The sequence below is a fragment of the Cannabis sativa genome, chromosome X (genome assembly GCF_029168945.1).
Source record: "Cannabis sativa cultivar Pink pepper isolate KNU-18-1 chromosome X, ASM2916894v1, whole genome shotgun sequence".
NCBI lineage: Eukaryota > Viridiplantae > Streptophyta > Magnoliopsida > Rosales > Cannabaceae > Cannabis > Cannabis sativa.
Genome location: NC_083610.1, coordinates 19,047,788 through 19,069,149, shown reverse-complemented (window position 1 = coordinate 19,069,149; position 21,362 = coordinate 19,047,788). Strand labels below are relative to the sequence as shown.

The 21,362-nt window shown below is 30.9% G+C and overlaps 2 protein-coding genes across 2 annotated transcripts; both read left to right on the top strand.

Moving 5' to 3' along the window:
* The first annotated feature begins 941 nt into the window (after positions 1 to 941).
* LOC115703836 (nucleobase-ascorbate transporter 4) lies at positions 942 to 5,686 on the top strand. Its single transcript, XM_030631070.2, has 14 exons — positions 942 to 1,361; positions 1,557 to 1,654; positions 1,760 to 1,936; positions 2,075 to 2,175; positions 2,276 to 2,351; positions 2,684 to 2,743; positions 3,072 to 3,256; positions 3,714 to 3,810; positions 3,948 to 4,034; positions 4,157 to 4,215; positions 4,527 to 4,618; positions 4,711 to 4,788; positions 4,956 to 5,116; positions 5,202 to 5,686. The coding sequence occupies exons 1-14, from the start codon at positions 1,274 to 1,276 to the stop codon at positions 5,418 to 5,420; spliced, it is 1,578 nt and encodes a 525-aa protein (XP_030486930.2). The 5' UTR covers positions 942 to 1,273; the 3' UTR covers positions 5,421 to 5,686.
* A 12,573-nt stretch (positions 5,687 to 18,259) lies between these two features.
* LOC115702423 (protein SOB FIVE-LIKE 5) lies at positions 18,260 to 20,170 on the top strand. The gene is made up of 4 exons (XM_030629885.2): positions 18,260 to 19,345; positions 19,436 to 19,528; positions 19,662 to 19,737; positions 19,876 to 20,170. The coding sequence occupies exons 1-4, from the start codon at positions 18,881 to 18,883 to the stop codon at positions 19,905 to 19,907; spliced, it is 666 nt and encodes a 221-aa protein (XP_030485745.2). The 5' UTR covers positions 18,260 to 18,880; the 3' UTR covers positions 19,908 to 20,170.
* The last annotated feature ends 1,192 nt before the right edge of the window (positions 20,171 to 21,362 follow it).

Here is a 21,362-nt window from a genome sequence, read left to right as displayed (position 1 = left end):
GTGTGCTGAGAATAAATAAGGCAAGAAAGATGTGTACGGACATCCATTGAAATCAGAATAGTAAATGACCAAAATATCCTTACTTTTACAACAAGCAAGCCAATGCCAATGCCTTGGACAATAGGATTTTTAACTTTTCTAAACTAAATCTGTTTTTTTATGAAAAGATTTTTAAATCAAACCAAATCACTGTCTACATTATTCAATTTTTTTTTTGAAAGTAATTATTCTTTTTTTTTTGGTATTTTTTTTACTTTTAATAAACTTATAATACATGAATAATAATTAAAAAAATATTCTCAAAACAATATCAAATCAAAATCAATATTATTCCCAAATATAGCATTTCTTTCCAAATATATATATTTTGACATATGTGAAAAGTGTGTTTGGAAGTTACTGTGTAATTATTTATATTTTAAAATATAAAGTATGTTTGAATATAAAGTGGTAATTACATATGAATTTCTAATATCTTGTTTGGTAAAATAATTAGTAATTATATGGGAAAATAATATTTTTTAGTAGCTAATGTTTAATACGGAAAGTTAATTATACAGTATAATTACATTCAATTTTTATGGGACCATCAGAATTAGAGAGTGTAATTACATTATCAGATAAACATGACAAATTATGTAATTATTTCTAATTACACACAAATCTAATTATATTGTAGCCGAATTTAAAAATTGTAATTAAAAAATTGATTTGAACCAAGAATTTAAAAATTGTAATTAAATTAAAAAATTATAAACGGTCTAAATTGACCAAACTGTTGACGTCCAATTTATTTATTTAATTTGGTCCGAATTGAATAGAGTTAAGATTGTAAATTATATGAACAACATATGATTTTAGTAGTAATTTTAACTCTGAACTCTTCAAATTTATACAAATGAGATTAACTACATAAAAAATGCAAACTTCTTTTCAATGACTATTCTTTCTAATTTTGTTTTTAGTAAATATTTTTACCTAATTTAGGATCTTTGAAATGTGTGTTTAGTTCTATAATTCTCAATCACTTGTTAGAGAAAAGTAGATTGTAGATAGAGGTTGGTAGCTCTCCTCTGAAGAAAATAAGCAAAAATAATAACCCATAAAACTGCAGAAAATGAATAGTAATAATATATATATATATATGTATATATAAATGGTCAGTGGCTAATTTCCTGAATTGGTCATCATCATCATCACTCTGCTTTTCATTGTAAACCCATTTTCTTCTTCTTCTTCACTCTGGTTTTTGTAAGCCATTCACAGAAGAAAAATGACAAAGGCAGATGAGTTTCAGCCCTTTCCCATCAAGGATCAGCTTCCCGGTGTTGACTTTTGCCTCAACAGCTCTCCTCCTTGGCGTAAGTTTCTCAATCTCTCTTTCAGCATTGCTCTGTTTTAACCCTTTTAATGTCTTTCCCTGTTTCTGATCATTGCTCTGTACTTTTAGTCTCTTTTACTCTGTTTCTCTTTGCCTGCCAATGTTTTCTGGGGTTTCTCTACACAGTGTATTATGCCATTGTTAGACTTACATATACTTTTTTACTTTTGTACAGCTGAAGCTATACTACTAGGATTTCAACACTTCATAGTAATGCTTGGGACCACGGTCTTCATCCCTACAATACTTGTCCCTTTAATGGGTGGTGGCAATGTAAGAAAACTCAATGGAAAATCTTATACCCAATTTTAGCTTATGTGATTTTGTTTTGGTACATTTCGTTCTAACCCAATTTTACTTTGATGTATGGTGAAATAGGTGGAGAAGGCTGAAGTTATTGAAACTGTGCTGTTTGTTGCTGGTATAAACACACTCTTGCAGACTTGGTTTGGAACTCGTCTTCCGGTTGTAATGGGTTCTTCATACGCTTCCATTATACCCTCTTTCTCAATAGCTTTTTCTAACAGGTTTAGCATATATGCGAACCCCCGTCAGGTTGGTCTAACCCATCTTCTGTAATTTTTGTAATTTTGTATCCCATGAATGGCCATTCTTGTTATGGATTAGTAAACATGATCATAATTTGTTTAAAGTTGCTGCTAGTTACTAGTTCTTTTTTAAATGGGATTTCAGAGGTTTAGACAATCCATGAGAGCTGTACAAGGAGCACTGATTATTGCTGCTTTTCTTCAAATTCTCATGGGATTCTTTGGGTTTGTCAGAATTTTTACAAGGTGTGATGGTTTTTCAAAGTTTCCACTTGTATGCTCAACCATATCTTTGTTTGTTATATTATTGTTTGATAGAATTTGTTCATTTCATGTTATGTAATAGGTTTCTTAGTCCTCTTGCTGCGATTCCTCTTGTGACTCTAACTGGACTTGGGCTCTTTGCACTTGGTTTTCCACAAGTAAGGATAAATCTTTCAATTTTGTTATCTTCAGCACGAACTAATTCATGTTTAAGAAGCCTTTTCTTTTGTTGGTCTTGTTACTTCTGAGTTTTGAGAGTTTTTTTAATGAACCAAGTTGTGACTAAGTCTGAAAAAAAATACATATGTATATTATAATAATAAGAACAAAAAAGAAAGAATATGATGGATTTGATCCTTTCTAGCTATATCCATAAATCTAGATCATTATCATCTTCCTACACCTTGAAGTACTCTGCAACTTATTTGGGCAAATATTATTATTGTTATTATTTTTGCCTAAATGAATTTTATTTGCTTGGTACTTGTAGCTAGCAAGATGTATTGAGGTTGGACTCCCAGCATTGATAATAGTGGTTGTTCTATCTCAGGTCATTATTCTTATCTCCATCTTTTAGTTATTGCATTATTTCTATTCCAGTCATCTTCTTGGAGTTAAAGGGGACTCTGGAATTGTTATTTCATGAGCTTTACTTCATCTGTTTGGGCATGATGTACAATGATGCCTACTGAAATTCACTTTTTAACCTCGTGTTCTATATGCATATTACAAAGATTTGTGAGGGGAATACATAATGTGTGAAAATGAGCTTACTTCATTTTTACATTGTTTGAAGATATCTTATATATATATATATATAAAGCTGCTTGTGTTTATTGACTACTCCTAATGATTTTGTTTAACCATTTGAATTGCAGTATCTTCCCCACTTTACAAAGTCCAAAAGAATGGTTTTTGATCGATTTGCTGTCCTCTTGTCAGTCTCAATTGTATGGTCATATGCAGAAATATTGACTATTGCTGGTGCATATGATAACAGATCTCCAAATACTCAATTTAGTTGCCGTACCGATCGTTCTGGGCTTGTTGGTGCAGCCCCTTGGTGAGCTTATTTCTATCAGTTTTCTAACAATCCTTAGCCCCACAAGACTAAGGAATTTTAAGGAGTTTTTTCTCCATTTTTTTTTAATGCTTTTTTCTAGTCAAATCAGTGTAGAGAGAGATGTTATTAGATCAGGCTTCCTAAACTAATTATTACCTTTGTCTCTTCAAAGTACAAGTGTAGAATAGAAGCTATTCCAAATTTCTGAGTCATGTTTTATAATTCCATTGAAGTTACTTCATCTTCCATCGTATCATATGTTGTCATTATGAGGTTAGTTTTGAGCCTTCAGAACTGAGAAAAATAAAGGTTATTAATGATGGGAGTTGAACTAGTATATAATTGTATTTTAGTTTTGGTGAAACATATTCATTAACTGATTTACAAGACATTTCACAGTATTTGTCTTTCCAAGAATTTTGGAAACCAACAGTTTGAATATATTCCTTTTCTTCAGGATAAGGGTGCCATATCCATTTCAATGGGGTCGTCCTTCTTTTAATGCTGGGGATGCTTTTGCAATGGTGGCTGCTTCTTTTGTTGCTTTTATTGAGGTTGGTCTTATAACTTAGTAATTTGTTTACAATAGTAAATGGCAGTAAAGATCGTTGCTACTAGCTAGCATTTAAATATGAAGTTTGTGAGCTCACACACTACTTTTAAGCTTAACAAATGTATTTGTTTGGAGCAGTCGATTGGTACATACATTGCAGCGTCTAGATATGCAAGTGCCACAATTCCACCGCCTTCTGTTCTCAGTCGAGGTGTTGGCTGGCAGGTACCATTGTGATCTGAAATTACTTATCATTTTATCATTAAGCATAATAAGCATAATATCAGACATACATACCTGTCGTAGTTCAGTTTGATACTAAAATAGTAGATATGCCTAATTGACAGGGAATAGGCACTTTACTGAATGGGTTATTCGGGACTGGGAGTACCTGCTCAGCATCAGTGTAATTTTTAGATTCACTCTCTGTAGTATTTCTTGTTGAATGAGAATGTTTGCTACTCATATTTTGCTTAACTCAATTTGACACAACCATCATTTGACATAATTTCAATGCCTAATGAAATTTTATAATCTTTACTGGTCATCACTTTCAATCATCGAGAGAAATGACAAGTCTACAAGTTGTTGTTCGAGGTTTGAGACTGTACAGTCATGTTGCCAAAAAGCCAGAATGAGGCTGCCTTAATTGTGGCTTTCTTTTAAAATGTGTGAACTTGTATAGCTGTATTCTAACAATGTATGTTGTTTTTACAGTGAAAATGCAGGACTTTTAGGATTGACACGTGTTGGAAGTAGGAGAGTCGTTCAGATATCAGCAGTATTTATGATATTCTTCTCCCTATTAGGTAATCAGAGAGACAACAGTCTTAAATTCTCTGTATTAAAGAATAAAATGACTACATGGTTTGATGGTGTCCTTATGTATTGTAACTAACAGGGAAATTTGGAGCTGTTCTTGCTTCTATACCATTGCCTATTATGGCTGCTTTGTACTGTGTTCTCTTTGCTTATGTGGGTAAGTATTTTTCCTAGGAAACATTCTGTCTGATCTAACTTTTGTGAAATATAGGTTATAAACTTATGTTTAGTCTTAGAATCTAAATCTATGGAAGTGGTCTACAATAAATTCTAAAGAGTCTAAACTAACTATGATTTGTAACATACATACCCTTTGGTGAGCAGCTTCCGCAGGTATTACTTTCCTCCAGTTCTGCAACTTAAACAGTTTCAGGACAAAGTTTATCATAGGATTTTCTCTCTTCATGGGACTTTCTGTGCCTCAGTACTTCAATCAGTATCTTCTCACTTCTGGGCATGGTCCAGTTAATACTGGTTTGACAGCAGTGAGTATAAGCTGAAATCATTTTGTGGTAATTTTTTGGTGAACAATTGATTATAATATGATAATAAATTTCATTGTTTTGGCAGTTCAACAATGTGATGCAAGTGATATTCTCATCTGCAGCCACAGTGGCCATCCTCATTGCTTTCACTTTGGATTCTACTCATGGTTACCGAGACGGGGTAACTCGCATAGACAGTGGCAGACATTGGTGGGTAAAGTTCAGGTTCTTTAGTTCAGACACAAGGAGTGAAGAGTTCTACTCACTGCCCTATAATCTCAATAGGTTTTTCCCATCATTCTAACTCTTTGCTTGCACTTTCAACACCAATGAAAAGGCAAAACAAAGAGGAGTTCAATTGAAATTGAAGAGATCACAAAGACCACCTACATTTTCCCTCATAGATTTATATAAAGGGTATATACATAGATATATTAATGAACAGTTAAAAGCAACATGTAATCACCAGACTTGGAAATAGTACAATGTGGCTAAAGCAATTGTCATACGAGTGTGATGTATCGTCAAACTATTGCACTAAATCTAGTTCTCAAAAATTCATCTCACAAATCACAATTATGTGAGTGTTTTCAAAATCACAAGGGCATTTTTGTCACTTTTGAACTTCCAGGCGGGTATCAAAATTTCAAAACTAGTTGATGGCACGTTTACTATACAGTATTCAGAATCGGAATAATTTAATGTAACGGAATAAATGAAAAATAATCGGAATCAATATTTGTAATATGTTGTTTACTAAAATTTTTTAGAAATGGAATGTTAGTGATTTATCTTGTTTACTTTATTAAGAAACGTAATCGGAATGCTTAAATTGACTAAATTGCCCTTTTGAGTTAAACTATATTATATGATAGTTATCTTGTAAGACATATTTTAAAGGACAAAATTGTCATTATATATTTAATATTAAAAAATAAAATAAAAATAATTAAAATTCATTACCCTTAATGACATTCCTTATAAAATTAGTGGGAGAAGTTCTCTTTTTCTTTTTCTCTTTTATTCAATCAAGTTCTCCCTTTCCTAATTTTAATAATATATGTAAACAAATGTAATAGAATGATTACCTTACTATTGATTCCCATTACTTTTTAGTAACTATCCACATTTGGAAAGATTTAAGATAAAGACAAATTAAATATACCAAATACTAAATTTATCATTTTTAAAAAAGTAACATATACTTACACTAAAAAAAGATATTATGATAATTTTAAATTTTAATAATTAACTTTCTCTATATCCTTTTAATTATACTTTTAATACTAAACAATATGAGAGTTATCGTTGTCTCCATCAATCTTAAAATCTCTATCTATTCTAGTCTTCGTTCTTCCTACTAAACATAGCCTAAAAGCTCTACCCAAAAATTTGGGATTGTTTAGTTATGTAATTTTCAATTCATTTTAGCTCTCGTTTAATAATTCGAAAAAAAAAAATATTTATTTATTTTTTCCCAATAAAATTTATGTTGGCAATTTAAGTACTTTCCATGCATAATAAGCACAGACATTGGTTTACACCTTAAAATTAGTTCTAACCTCACAGTAACTAGTTTCTATTATGCATCCGACCCTAATAAAAGGAAGTCAACATTTGGGTTTGTGTTTTTTCTAGGCCCAAACATTATCTCCTGGTCTTGAAAGAAGCAAAGAACCATTTCCAGTTTTAGTACAGAAGCGGAGTAACTCAGCCTTAGTCAATACACAACTGAAATTAAGTGGATTTAGTCACCATTTTTTTTTTTTTGAGATTGGTATCAAAATCCAACAACCTTCAACCATATGGTATGACAACCAAATCATGGTTTTCATGTCTCAACAACCAAATATATTAAACTGGATCTATATTTTGTTAAAAAACGAATCCTTAACAAGCAATTGCTTAGAAAACACATTCCAACATATGACCAACTCGCAGACTTCCTAGCCAAAGCACTCTCTAGTACCAGGTTTGTATTCTTATGGGACAAACTTAAGTCCTATAACTTTTTTTTTCTTGTTATTGTTAAACTCCAAATAATAATTTTTATCCATTTCAAAAGGAAAATTTCACTATCAATACTTAATAAAATACCCCTTATTAAAGTTTATATCCTAAACTAATTTGTACCAAATGATGTTTATAATTTTCCAAGATACCCAAATTGCCCTTTAATTAAAATTTCCCTCTCTCACTGTTTGTCTCTCTTCCCCGCACCCTCTCTCTCTCCACTTTGTCTTCCCCAACCCCCACCTGCCTCTCAGAAACCCAACCGGCATTCACCCTCCTTTGAAGGCGCTCCTGAACTCAACCTCCATAAATCAAGGCATTCCCGAACTCAACCTCTATTCCCTCGCGTTCTCTCGCCACAACCAACCTCCGAGAACCCCACCACGCTGAACCCAGTGAAGTCCGCTCGAATCCAGTCGAAACAACCACCACGAAACCCAGGCGTCCTCAGTCGACACTCACCACCGTCCTGTTACGTTCTCAGTCAAACCACCACCAAACCGAGTAAAAAAAGGTACCATTTTTTTTTTAAATAAAAACAATTGATTTTAAATTTTTTAATTTTGCTAGATTTTTGTGGATTACTTGATTACTTGTGATTTATCATTGTTCTTGTGGATTATGTGGCTTGTTTCTGGTAAAATTATATTTTTACAAAGTTATTGAAGGATTATCGATGATATATCGATATGATATCGATATATTTTCCCTTGTTTATGTGAACGGTTTCAATGGTATTTTCCAAAAACAAAGAAGATGCTCAAACGTGTTCTCAAAAAATTTCATTTAAAATGGCCCAGGTTGACAAAATGTCACCCTGGGCGCAGGGTTAGCCGCAGGTGTAAACTTGGACATTGGGCCCTATTTTTTGCACCAAGGAAGTGTTATTTCTTCTTCGAAAGGCCTATTTCCCTATTTTTGATGAAGATGAAGAAGATGCAAAAGTCGGATATCTGATCTGATACTTGCAAGGCGCTCAGATTGATAGATGATAACCTAGGTGCTGGGTGCTCGGGCCCTAGGGCTTTAGGTGCTCAAAAATGAGCTTGCTCCGATTCTAATTATGATACCTCAAATATGTCTGTGGTATGCCTAGTTGATGTGCCAATGAAAGTTTTGACTCTTTTGGACTAAGACGGTCGAAAAACTGAAACCCTAGTTGGATATGGGTGCCAAGTGAAGCCCTAGGTGCCCAGGTTGGCTTCTAGGTTGCATGTTTGTGTAATTTTAGCTCCCGAGGCTTGGATTAGATTGCTCCATGTCTTCATGGTATAAAATACTAAAAGATAGTGAGTTGGAAATAAGTTATTAAAGTTTAAACTTCCATCCCGGAGATCCCGAAGTCAACTTGGGTGCAGGGCTAGGGTCCCCTCCCAGGTCGATTACTATGACTCAGTCTACTCAGCATCATAATGTCATCCTTCATGCCACGTGTTAAATATTGATGTCCACGTCACCAAGGAAAATTTCTGGGTTAACAAGTACTGAACCTAGATCTCGTTCTTTAACTTAAAAAGTGAAAGTTTTTCATAATCTTCCATAAAGGTATGAGTATTACCATGAATAGTGTGGGCTAATACTCAACTCATCTTTAGAACATACTTTTGAGAGTGAGAATTCAAATTCTATGGTAACATGGTGAATTCAAAATTTTGTGAATGAAAGAGAAGAGGAAGATCAGACATTAGTGTTTTCTATCTTCTTCTCTTTTTTTATGTAGGCATTCAATTAGGGCTATGTTAGATGAGATGGGCTTAAATTCATTATAGGGTCAAATTCTACTTAAGGGCCATAGAGTTAGATTTTTGCCACTTTATTTCATTCAAATGAAATAGTGTGCCTTTTTTATTTATTTTTTATTTTACTAATTATCTCATATAATTATTTAAAGACCAATTTTAATTTAATAATTATAAATAATTATCAAATACAATAAAATTTAGATACATTTATTAATTGGACCCGCAAAGTGTCTTAATTAACAAATAAACCTCTATTTATCTTTTTCTTCTCAAAATCTCCCAAACTTGGTAAAAATTATCAAATAAGACATAGTCTATTTTCGAATTCTAATTGACTTATTAAATTAATTAATTGAGTCTACAAGATAATATTATCCCAAACATGGGCCTATGTTACCAAGCTCTTAGTAAGTAGATCTAAAATTTACTTAGTAAATTCTTTAGATTATTAATTTCTTCTGACCCCACTATAAATATAGAATTGTACTCTTAATTACGTAGAACACTCTATATACTAAATATGGATATGTTATGAATTATCCATTGTTACAATCTAAACAATCATTGATCCTTTATAGACAATTTATATCGACTAGGGACAAATTTATTGTCTTACCTTTTAATATATTTTATCCTTAATATACTTAACTACTTGTAAATGATATTTTAGTAAACTAACATAATTGTTAAAATGAGCGCTCTATCATTTAGCCAAGCTCAAAGAAAACTATCGTTTCACTTTTAAATAGTTATAGAAGCTATAGATTTTATATCTACGATTAACACTCCCACTCAATTGTATTATCAAATTTTTAAGATGTAAGTATGGGCTAATCCTATGGGTAAGCAGGTCACAAACAAGTCAAAGAACTCGTATAGTACAATTAAGTTAGAACAAATTCATTTCAATATTGAGATCAATTAACCTAAGATCAACTAAGTGATATCGACTTACAAAAGATATAACAGTAAGTTTATGATATATTTTCCATAGTCAATATCAGTCCAGTCTGATGTATAGCCGATACATCCAATACAAGTTTACTTTACTAATATCCTAAAAAGGATATTCCACTTATACAAGTGTGAGTAAATTACATGCTGATTATCACATCACTATATATCCAGTGCACTGATAAATCGTGAGACTAAATAGTTTGATGCATATAATCATGATTATTTTCTACTGTGTAGATAACACTATAATCATGAGTAATTATATGTTCAGGATTTAATAGAATTTATGTTAATATATAATCATGAAAGTAATCATGTGAATCATGCATCATAAAATGATTTATGATCTTTTATTAATTAGTAATAAATAAGATTATATTGAAATGAATTTTATTTAGAGCATAAAATTCCAACAAGATTAACTTTTCTGATATCATAAAATTGGCCCTTGAGCTGGAAAATACGTGCACGATATTGGCTTGAGAATTTTTGCTCCAAGGCTTGCCATACCGAGAAAGAAGTGGTGAAGTTTGCAATAGAGGTAAGAACACCCTCCGACATTGACGATCGTAACCAAGAGAGAAGCAACTAGCCTTTCTATTTTCATTGTCCATACATGTGGTAGAGTTCATCGTTGAGAAGAGTGTGAGGGGGAGGGACACCTGAGAAGAGGATGTCGTCAAGTTCATGGTTAATCACAGTGGAAACCATTTGTAATTTACATGCCCAAAAATTTACGCGATTAAGTTTGATGGTGAGAGATGATGAAAGAGAACTGGAAAAAGGATTTCATAGCGAGGTGGACAGAGTTGGAGTAGCAACTGGAACTGGAGTAGCTTGCGAGGCTGCAGGATCAATCAAGGAGGACTCATTGACGTTAGTTAGTAGAAACTGATACCATGTAAAGATTAAAGGAAATAAGAACAGAGAGTTTCAATGAATTGTCTTTAGATGATATTGAATGAAAAAGCTTATTCAGTACCAAGAGAGACTTCTTTTATTTATAGACATAAATAGAGTACAAAACTAATCAAGAAGTACTATTTACAATTAACATAAAATAACTAACTAACTAATCTCGAAAAAAAGTTAGTGAATAATATTAACAACCTGGAGGGTTGAGATCCATGGGAGATCAGCTGGAATAATTTTTATTTTGTCGATAGATGACTCTTTTAGAATATTATAGTACATATGTATTTTTAATTAGAAATAGGATCTTGGTTTGTAAATATTCAACTACAGTTTGTTTTAAAAAAGTTTTAATTATCACATATTTTTACTGAAACGACATTTTTAATTGTAAAACTGTTTGATTGAAAAATGTTAGCACAATAATTAGAAAATACACAAAGTGCCTCTTATATTAGGGTGTTACAAATTTAGCACTTGAAAATCGACAGTTAGAACGACCAGGATTGTAAGGAGGTTTAAAGTTATTGGATGATCTATTTTTTGCATCACCAAAGATGAGATTTGCAGCCATCTTGTTTGAGATATCAACTAGAGATTGATGGCACTCAAGTCGACATTCATGAGCCATTAAAAGAGCTTGAATTTCTCCCACACGTTTGGAATCATTATTGGAGGTGATTATAGACACAATTGAGTCACACTCCGGGCCAAGACCATTGAGAAATTGTAATTCCAAGTCTTGATCATTGATCGTGCATCCAACTACAACAAGGTTGTCACAAAGAGATGTTAATTTTGTCAACATAATCAGAAATTTATAAATTACCTTTTTGAATGTTAGAAAATTGACTTTTCAATTGTAGGAAGTGAACTTTGGATTGGCTTGAAATGTACTTTTCAAGAGCACGCCAAACTCTGTAGAAAGTAGAATACACAACAATAGATCCAAGTACTTCTCCAGTCATGGAGGATCGAAGCCATGAGAGAAGTAGCCAATCTCATTGTTTCCACTGCGTGTATTCGAGATAGGAATGTCAATCTGGGCTATTTTCGCGGGCCGGGCCGGGCCCCCGGCCCGACGGGCCGACCGTGGCCCGAATTATTCGGGCTCTTATCGGGCTTCTGGCCCGGCCCGGCCCGGCCCGGTATATATTATTTCGGGTCGGGCCCGGCCCGGCCCGGTTTTAAATATTAAAAAAAAAAAACTTAAATCCCTAAAAAAAAATCCCGGCCCGGCCCGTTCCATATCTGTTTACTCATCATCATCTTCTATTTCCATATCTGTTTTTATTGCACATTTTACAGATTTAGACATGATGGTATTAATGAATATGGAGCTAAAAGCTACTCTTAATTATCACAACCTTAGTGACATGGGTAATAGCTAGTGTTAATTATTTTGACGGATCTTTGTTGGAATATATATATATATATATATATATATATATAAGTGTTCTGCATTTGATGGTATTAATGAATATGGAGCTTCACTCGTTTCTTAATTAAATGTGGTTTGAGCTAATCATGGCGTTGATTGAACTGAAGTAAACATATTTATAATTCTCTTGCACACCACCTGTTTGATGAAAGTCATTGTGATATTCTATAGTTTCCCTTTGAGTATGTTTAATAGGAAGTGTGGACATCATTTTCTGACATCGAACCAAATAATAAGTATTCTAAAAAAAAAAAAAAAAAAAAAAACGGGTCGGGCCTAACCCGGCCCAATTATCTCGGGCCGGGCTTGACCCGCTAGGCCAAAAGAAAGAGTCGGGCCGGGCCGGGCCGGGCCAAAGTGATGTCGGGCCGGGCCGGGTTTGTGGCGGGCCGGGCCGGGCCCGGCCCGACTGACATTCCTAATTCGAGATTGACCACACTAGTAACCAACTTTGTCGAAGGAAAGACATTATTGAATAGGGTCTTGTCCAAATCATGTCCAACAACTAGTTGAACGAATAATGATTTTCAGGCAAGAAAATTGACTCGGTCGAGTTTGAGGGTGAGAGAATCGAAAATGGGGTTCCATTGTTGAGTCGAGACCACATTGTTGGTCAGAGTTGCAGGCAGGGCCGACCTGAGTTGAAATTGACTATAGGCAAAAAAAAGTTTTTGGGCCCTTACTATGAAGATAAATAATATTTTTAAAATTATTAAAAAAATATGTATATTTTTTAAAAAGAATTTTTTTGATTTGGACTCTTAAAATGAGTGGGCCCTAGGTGCGGACCTAGTCCGCTTATGCCCAAGGCCGACCTTGATTGCAGGAGCTGCTGCCAAGGTAATTGAAGGTATACAGTATCATCACAAATTTGAGACAAATTAGAGGATGAGGAATCTTAGAAAAAATACAATGAAATATACAGTGAAAGCTTGACCATTTCTTGGATTGAGTTCTTTATTTATAGAGGTCTTATTCCGTACAGAGGAATTTTGTTACAAATCAAGGTGAGTAAAAACTAACTAACAAAATAGACAAACTAACTAGCTAATTATACAAAAGACCTCAGCTAATAACTAACACAAACTAACTCAAACTGTATTAATTATTAGGCTTTAATAATTAAAGACTATATTCAAAAGTCCACTTTTCACAAACAAAAGTCATTCGGAATTATATCTTGCTTTTTCTATCATGCGGATAATGGTACAAAACTCAAAATAATATATACCTATTTTCAATTACATATAACTATTACAATAATAATAGAATAAGAACATTGTCATTGAGTGTTTAGTACTTTCTAAACGTATTACTTTTGTAATTTATTATTAATACTCTCTAAACGTTATTATATTAAATTTAATTATACGAAACTTAATACTTAATTATACCAATAATAATATTGACACGTAAAAAGGTACTAGCTACCAATAAATGCTTAGCAATTCTGATCAAACAATTATTTGTCTTTATTTGCCCCTAGGCTGGCAAAAATTGCAAGGTCGTCCACTGCGTAGGTCCATTTCAACGTGTCATTGTGCACTGAAAATATTAATATCTATCTATCTAGGCATGTAGCGCATTGTTCATATATTTATCACAGTAAAAACTGTTCACTTTGAACTAATTTATTTTCTTTTTCTTTACTTTGTTAATAAGAAAAAGGAGATAGTTACTAAATAAAGTATGAAATTAGACATCCATTCTAATTTCTCCAAAAAGGAAGTCAATAATGGCCCAAGGGTAATGAAAATGACCCAAATGATCAGAAAAACTATGGTCCATATTGAGCTGGATATGTCATGACTATTGGGGGTTACCAATTGATAATGCTTCAATAAATGGAGAGAGAGAGAGAGTGAGAATTCCAAAAGAGAGGGCCTCATGACTGTAGACATTTCCAAATTAGATGGGTTTAAAAACGTACTTGGGTTGGCAAAATCTTGGATTACACTATTGGAATTGTTTGGATGGACTATTATTATTAAATAGAGTGATCCAAATGGAGAATTGCACATGGCTTTTTGAAGCTTTAACTTCATTTTCCTTTTAAATTTCATGTGAGTGTGGTCTCTGGACTCTGGCCATGAATGATGAGTGGGCAGCGTCCTTTAAAGACCATTTTTATTTTTTACTACTCCACATGAAAACACACCACACCCCACAAAACATAAATAGCCTATATAACACTCGATCCCTCCTCCCTATGACAATATAAAACACCCATTAATGACAGTTTTTTAACAATTAAAAAAAAATGAAAAACAACTAGAAAGCATTAATGCTCATAGGTAATTCACCATAGACATTATTAGTACTATTTACTTACTTATATGAGTTTTTTTGTTTCAGCTAAATTTTTTCAACTATCACTTTATTTGTATTTAACTTTTTAAGTTCAAATTTTAACAGTGAAATTCTTCAAATTACTGAGCTAGTAGCAAATTTATGGTGTTATCTATTTTTCTTTTATTAATTGTCAATATAAAGGACTTATGTGTACACTTTTGTACATATATATCACATTATATTGGTATACTTATACCCATGCTACAAAAAATTTTACTTTTAGTCCCAATAAAAATTGTGGCTAAAAGTAAAAAAGTTGTGGCTAATTATAAATTATCATTTTTATGTTGTAACTAAAATATCCGCGGCTAAAAGTATTAGTCACAAAAATTATAATTTGTTGTGACTAAATGTGTTTTTAGTTACAATATTTATTGTGACTAAAATTAAATTAGTGACAACTTGTAGTTAAATACTATGTTTTAGTCACAAGTAAGTTTTTGTTGTGACCAAAAGTCACATTTAGTAACAAAAAATTTATGTTGTAACTAAAAATTTGTCACTAAAAGTAGCAGGTTTTATAGTGAATTAATATTATTATTTAAATTATATAAAAATAATTTCAAATTTTATAATATTTATTTATTTTTTATTTTTATAATTTTATTTAATTTCAAAATAAAATTTAAAAATAATTTATAAATAAAAATATTATGTGTACTAATATAAATGTGTCATAAGTAGTTTATAGTGACACTTTACCGAATGACACCTTAAATTTATTATCCATTTAATAGTTTGGAGAATTTTATTGTTAAAATTTGAACTTAAAAAATTAAATACAAGTGAAACAATATGTACCAAAATTTAACAGCCGAAAACTCAACTTATGTTAATTAAAGGCAAAGCCCTTAGGATAAGGTCAAGGAGGTTTGTACTAGCTACTAGTTTATTTTGCTTTGACCAATACATGCCTAATACAGAATACCTTTTCTTTTTTTTCCTTATTTATTTATTTATGTATATAACTTAATGGACAATCTTGATTTCCGGCCAGAATTTGAACCTAAGTAGTGACAAGCTTGCCCAGTCACAAACTATACTTTGATTACGTTTTAATTATATATAATAGCTTTATAATTAGTATATAATAAAATACACAAGGTTTAGAGAAAAAATGAGAAAACAAGCACATTGTGTTAATGGTTGTAATGCATAAATACAAAGGAAGCAAAATATATAAGAGTGGGAATAACTTAGACATTGAAAATAGTAACAAAGATCACAAGTGACTATATTTTAAATGCAACTTTAAGAGAGCAATTTAGGTTGAAGTGCGTGTTGCACGTGCAGACATGTGTGTGAGTATATGGAAGCTCACATATATATAACCATACGCACACGTGCTCACATGCACACGTGCTTAGTAGTCCTTACAGAGGTAAAGAAATATTCAGTTTATAAGAGAGTAAAAAAAAATAAAAAAAAAGTTTGGTCTCAAAATAAAAATTTCTTGAGAAAAGAAGAGAATGCAACAGAGGTGTGAATGTGAGTGCATGTGGATTCATAAAAACTCAGTCAACCGCACTTGGCCCCAAGAAATTTTCTACAGTCCCCCACCCACCTGGTCTAGTCATATCCCTAGCTAATAATATTTTGAGTTGTACTAATTACAATCTCTTATTACAATTTTAGTCGATCTTTGTGTTTGAAATTACATGTCGAAATATTTTTTTTTTTCATAGCGGGTATTCGTTATAGTTACAGTATTATTCTTGTAAATTTTTAAAAAATTCCGAATATAGTTTACAGTACCGAAAACAGAGTTCCTGATATTCTAGTTACCACGCGCGTTACGTATTTTCGACACTGTAAACTATTCAAAAATTTTCAAAAATTTAAAAATGACCTTTTAAGCATAACGAACGTTCCTGTGAAAAAAAATTTAAAAAAAAATATTCTAATATATGTTTTCGAGTGTGAAGATTGATTAAGAGACTGTAATATAAGAGGTTGAAGGTAACACTCTTCTTACATTTTTATTTTGCTGAGAACATATATTTATATATTTATATATGTATAGGCCAGTAGTACTGCTATATCACTACACTGTAATAATCTTAATAGTGTTCACATGCATGGAGTTGATGTGATCCCTGCATTTACTTTCGAGCATCCATATACTCAAACCTTTTGTTCTTTCAAACAATAACTATATGTTAAAGGGCATTTATATTGCTATATATATACATGTACGATTGATATATATAATAATAATATATATAAATAAAAGACCTAAGAAAAAGTATTGAATTGGCTCGTACATTTATTATTGAACACTTTTTACATTATGTAAGACTAAGAGTTACTACGAGTCAAAAAGTTATTTTAAGTTTTATTGTCTTATACATATATAAGGAAAAAAAAAACTAGGTAAATGATTTGTTGTGCATATAAATTATAAAGTGAAGTGTTTATTTGAGATCATTTAAATTAATACAGGCCAATAAAAATAACTTTGACGTTTCCAAAGCCCTAGCTATACCATTTCAAAAAAAAAAAAGGCCCTGTAGCTATAGCATGATATAATAACTTTACGTGCATTAATTTCTCGATTAATAAAAGCTGTAGCTATATGATTCACAATAATGTTTTCTTTTTTCAACAACATATAGTACGGTTCAAGAAAATAAAAAAGGTAACTACAAAAGGATTAATAAAATTCTGAACACTATTACACTATAAAAATTTGTGGTTAAAAGAAAAAATTATAACTAATTATAAATAAATTATTAGTCTTAAATTGTGACTAAAAAATTCGTGGTTAAAAATAATAGTTACAAAAATTATAATTTATTGTGATTAAATATGTTTTTATTCATAATACTTGTTGTGACTAAAATTAAATTAGTGATAATTTGTGTTTAAATACTATAGTTACAAGTAACTTTTTTATTGTGACTAAAAGTCACAGTTAGTCACAAATTTTTTTGTTGTGGCTAAAAAAATATTAGTAAAAGTGACATTTTTTTATAGTACTGTTATTAGTAATTAGACACTAATATAAAACTAAGTAGAAGTAGTTTTATAAATAATTAACGACATTATATATTAATTATTAAACTAAATTAAATTATGTAAAATTTCGTACTTAATTATATTATTTTCCAAAAATTCTAAACTTCATAGTACTGTTATTAGTAATTAGACACTAATATAAAACTAAGTAGAAGTAGTTTTATAAATAATTAACGACATTATATATTAATTATTAAACTAAATTAAATTATGTAAAATTTCGTACTTAACTATATTATTTTCCAAAAATTCTAAACTTCATATTGTCTTTGAAGAAAAAAAAATGCATCATATAAATTATATATAATTAACACACTTCATTATACTATAAATGCATATACATAATGTATGTATTAACTTACCAATGAGGTAAAAAAAAAAGAGTCCAACTAAAAAAATAAAACCAACGTCACAGAAAACAAAAGCAATTAAGTGGTGTGTGTGAGTGTATTATGAGAAATGCTAAAGGTTACGAGTGGTACCTAGCACCTTCCTATGTGTCAATATCGTTATTGGTCCAACTAAGTATCGGATCTTATATAATTTAATATAATAAATTTTAGAGAGTATCGTTAGCCAATCATAACGCGACATATCGAAAAAGTGCTAAACATCACGGGTGGCTAATAGCAATGCTCGGGTATTATATATCTATAGAAAGAGAGAGAGAGGTGGAATAATAAGGGGGATAGGTGTCCATGTACGAGTAAGGGGAAAATGGACGTGTACTCGGTTTTGTTAAGAGCCTACACACTGCCTTGCTGTCTACCATGTGAACAACTTGTTGTGCTTCTCTCTCTCTCTCTCTTACTTACATGCACACCCACCTCTTTCTAACCTTAATTCCCAACTGGCATTATATTATATTTTTCATTATATATAAATATATATAAATATACAGTCACCCCAAAAACAGAAGAGTAGTATAAGTCACGACAAAATCAATTTACCTACAATTTCATCACTATCCACCGATTCAAACTTCCTTCCCTTTTTCTTATAATTAATATATCATATAATTTACCTACAATATATTTTACCCTACTTAGTACTATACTTGGACCATCAAATTTAACTCTCTTTACCTATCTTAAAACAATTACTTATAACAGGTGAAAACATTAAGAAATCCCCTCCACATCAATATTTACAACCTTCCATTCCCTACTTGATAAAAAGGAGAGCTCTATTGGAGACAAGAAGGGAAATTATATCATTTAGGTTTTGGTTACTTTTCATTTATTTTCTCTTATCTTGAAATATTATTATATAAGGGGGTAGTAGTGAAAGAGAGAAAGAAAAAGAAAAAAAATCTTATTTTTGAATGTTATGGATTCAGATCAATGTAGTAGCGGCTGTGAGTCTGGTTGGACTCTATACTTAGAACAATCTTTTCTTTCAAATAGAAATGGAAGTGGGTTCGTAAGGAAAAGTAGTAATTTTGGGTATAATAAAGTTAAAGACAAAGATGGAATCGAACAAGTGAATGAAGAAGAAGAAGAAGAAGACCTTTCAATGGTTTCGGATGCTTCTTCTGGGCCTTCACACTATTTCCAACATCATCATCATCATCATCAAGATCAACAAGTAGATTACTCCAATATTAATACTAATAATTATGAAGATAATAAACCATGCTTTTTTATAAACAATAGTAGTGTTAGTAGTAGTAGTGGTAAAAGGGGTAGTACTCACAAAATCAATGGAGGAAGAAAATTGAGGGAATCATGTGGTACTAAAGATGCTTTCTTAGATGACACTGCTAGCTCTCCTCTCTTCAACTTCTCCAATATCGTAAGTATATATATATAAAAAGCCATTTTTATTTTTCATTTTAAAAATATTTATTGTATTTATTGACCTAAATATAATTTATCTAATCAGGAGGACTTACCTGGGCAGACCAACAATCAAACTGGGTCAATGGAGAGTGTACTGGATTATTCACAAGGGTTCTCAGCTACTCATTTTGAAGAGGTATAATTAATTAATTATTATTTGATATTTTCTAATTTGAGACAAAGAATGTTATACCTTGTTAAAACATTTTCAGTTCTTGTTTTGTAATAATTATTTAATTTGATGATTTCTTTTAATTTGTTTATTACAGGAAAGACCTGCATTCCAAGATTCCTTTGGATTTTTACAACAGTCTTCTCTATCTGGAAACCAACATAAGGAAACGAGTAAGCACAACTCTTAATTTTATTATAAATGCATTTTAACTGAAATAATTTACCTTAAAATAAAATTCTACTCCTAATAAATATATATAGAAATAATAACATTAAAACTGATAATAATATAGATATTCTTCTTTACAGGTGGCCGTTTGAAGGGAAGGAGATGGAAATAGTACAACTTTTTTTTTTTCTTTAATTAATTACTCTTAATATGCATGGTTTGTCTATTAATATTGTTCAACTATAGCCATTTTATTAGGTTATTAAATTAGAATATATATTAAATTGGATATCAATAAGTGATATCTTTTTTTTATTTTATTTTATTTTGACTGTTGTCAATGAAGTGGGAAACAACCTGAGTGAAATAAGTTTGGGAATTAATATCTTTGTTTCCAGAATTAAATTTCATTGTCAATGAACAGTGGGTACAAAATGAGCTGCATCTTTATATATATTATATATATTATATATATATTTATTTTATTATAAGCAGTTATTTCTGTGCAAACGTCGCTAGCTAGCTATTATAGCCTCCATATATTGTTTTTTCATGGAGCCCCATGCTCTCTTTATTACTATTTCTATACTTGCAGTTATTTAATTAAACGCTTCATATTAATAAACCAAAAAATTAATAAGTCAAAAGGCTAACATTATCTCCAATATAGTGGCTATAAATATGGTGTATATATATTTTTCACGAGAAATGTTAAAGGACATGATTAGTGGGGTCTAGCACGTGTCAATATCGCTATTGGTTTAACTAAGTATTATATTAGGTCTTATATAATTTAATATAATAACTTTTAGAGAGTATCGCTAGCCAATCGCAACGCGAAAATGCTAGACACCAATAATACTAAATAGAAATGCTCATTTTTACCTATGTTCATAAAATTAAATTTGTAAAATAGCACAATAATATAGTATGAACAAAATTATATATTGTAATAAATATTATTTTTTTTATTTATTTGTTTTCTATTTATTAATTTAACTTATAAATTTTGAAAAATTATATAATGCACTCTTTTAAAAATTATTTACTGATGCACTTTTATCTATTTCAACATCTGAGACAATTTTTTAGTTTAATTATTTTTATAATCGTGTACGTTGTAGTTTTTTAAAATATTTTGTAAAATTTTGAGACATTCGGAGAAATTTAACATACTGAAAATAGGGTTCAAACAGTTTGTTACACGCGTGACTTTTTTATTTTATACGCGTGTGAAATAGACTGTTTGAACACTATTTTTTATATTGTAAATTATTTAAAATTTTGTAAGATATCTTAAATAATTATAACGTACACGACCATGGAAAAAAATTAGATTCATTTTTTTTATTATCAAAACAGATAAAAAGTGCATTAGTATTCCTTTTTAAGGGTGTGCATCGTACGTAAAAACACCCATAACTTTTTTTATATTATTATTTATATATTTAATATAGTTTTTATACACTTTTAATTAAAAATTAAATGTTTTTAATTTGTTAACTTTTTTACTACTTTCTATTAAAACAAAATTTATTTTATTATTAATATAATTATAAAATTTAAACTAAATATAAAATTTACTCATTTTTTAAACTAATTTTAGCACACAAATTTATCCCTCCAT

Coding starts and splice junctions, on each gene's coding strand:
- LOC115702423 (XM_030629885.2), top strand. CDS start 18,881: ATGGATTCAGATCAATGTAGTAGCGGCTGTGAGTCTGGTTGGACTCTA. Junction 19,346..19,435: donor TCTTCAACTTCTCCAATATC/GTAAGTATATAT, acceptor TTATCTAATCAG/GAGGACTTACCTGGGCAGAC. Junction 19,529..19,661: donor CAGCTACTCATTTTGAAGAG/GTATAATTAATT, acceptor TGTTTATTACAG/GAAAGACCTGCATTCCAAGA.
- LOC115703836 (XM_030631070.2), top strand. CDS start 1,274: ATGACAAAGGCAGATGAGTTTCAGCCCTTTCCCATCAAGGATCAGCTT. Junction 1,655..1,759: donor CTTTAATGGGTGGTGGCAAT/GTAAGAAAACTC, acceptor ATGGTGAAATAG/GTGGAGAAGGCTGAAGTTAT. Junction 4,216..4,526: donor AGTACCTGCTCAGCATCAGT/GTAATTTTTAGA, acceptor TTGTTTTTACAG/TGAAAATGCAGGACTTTTAG.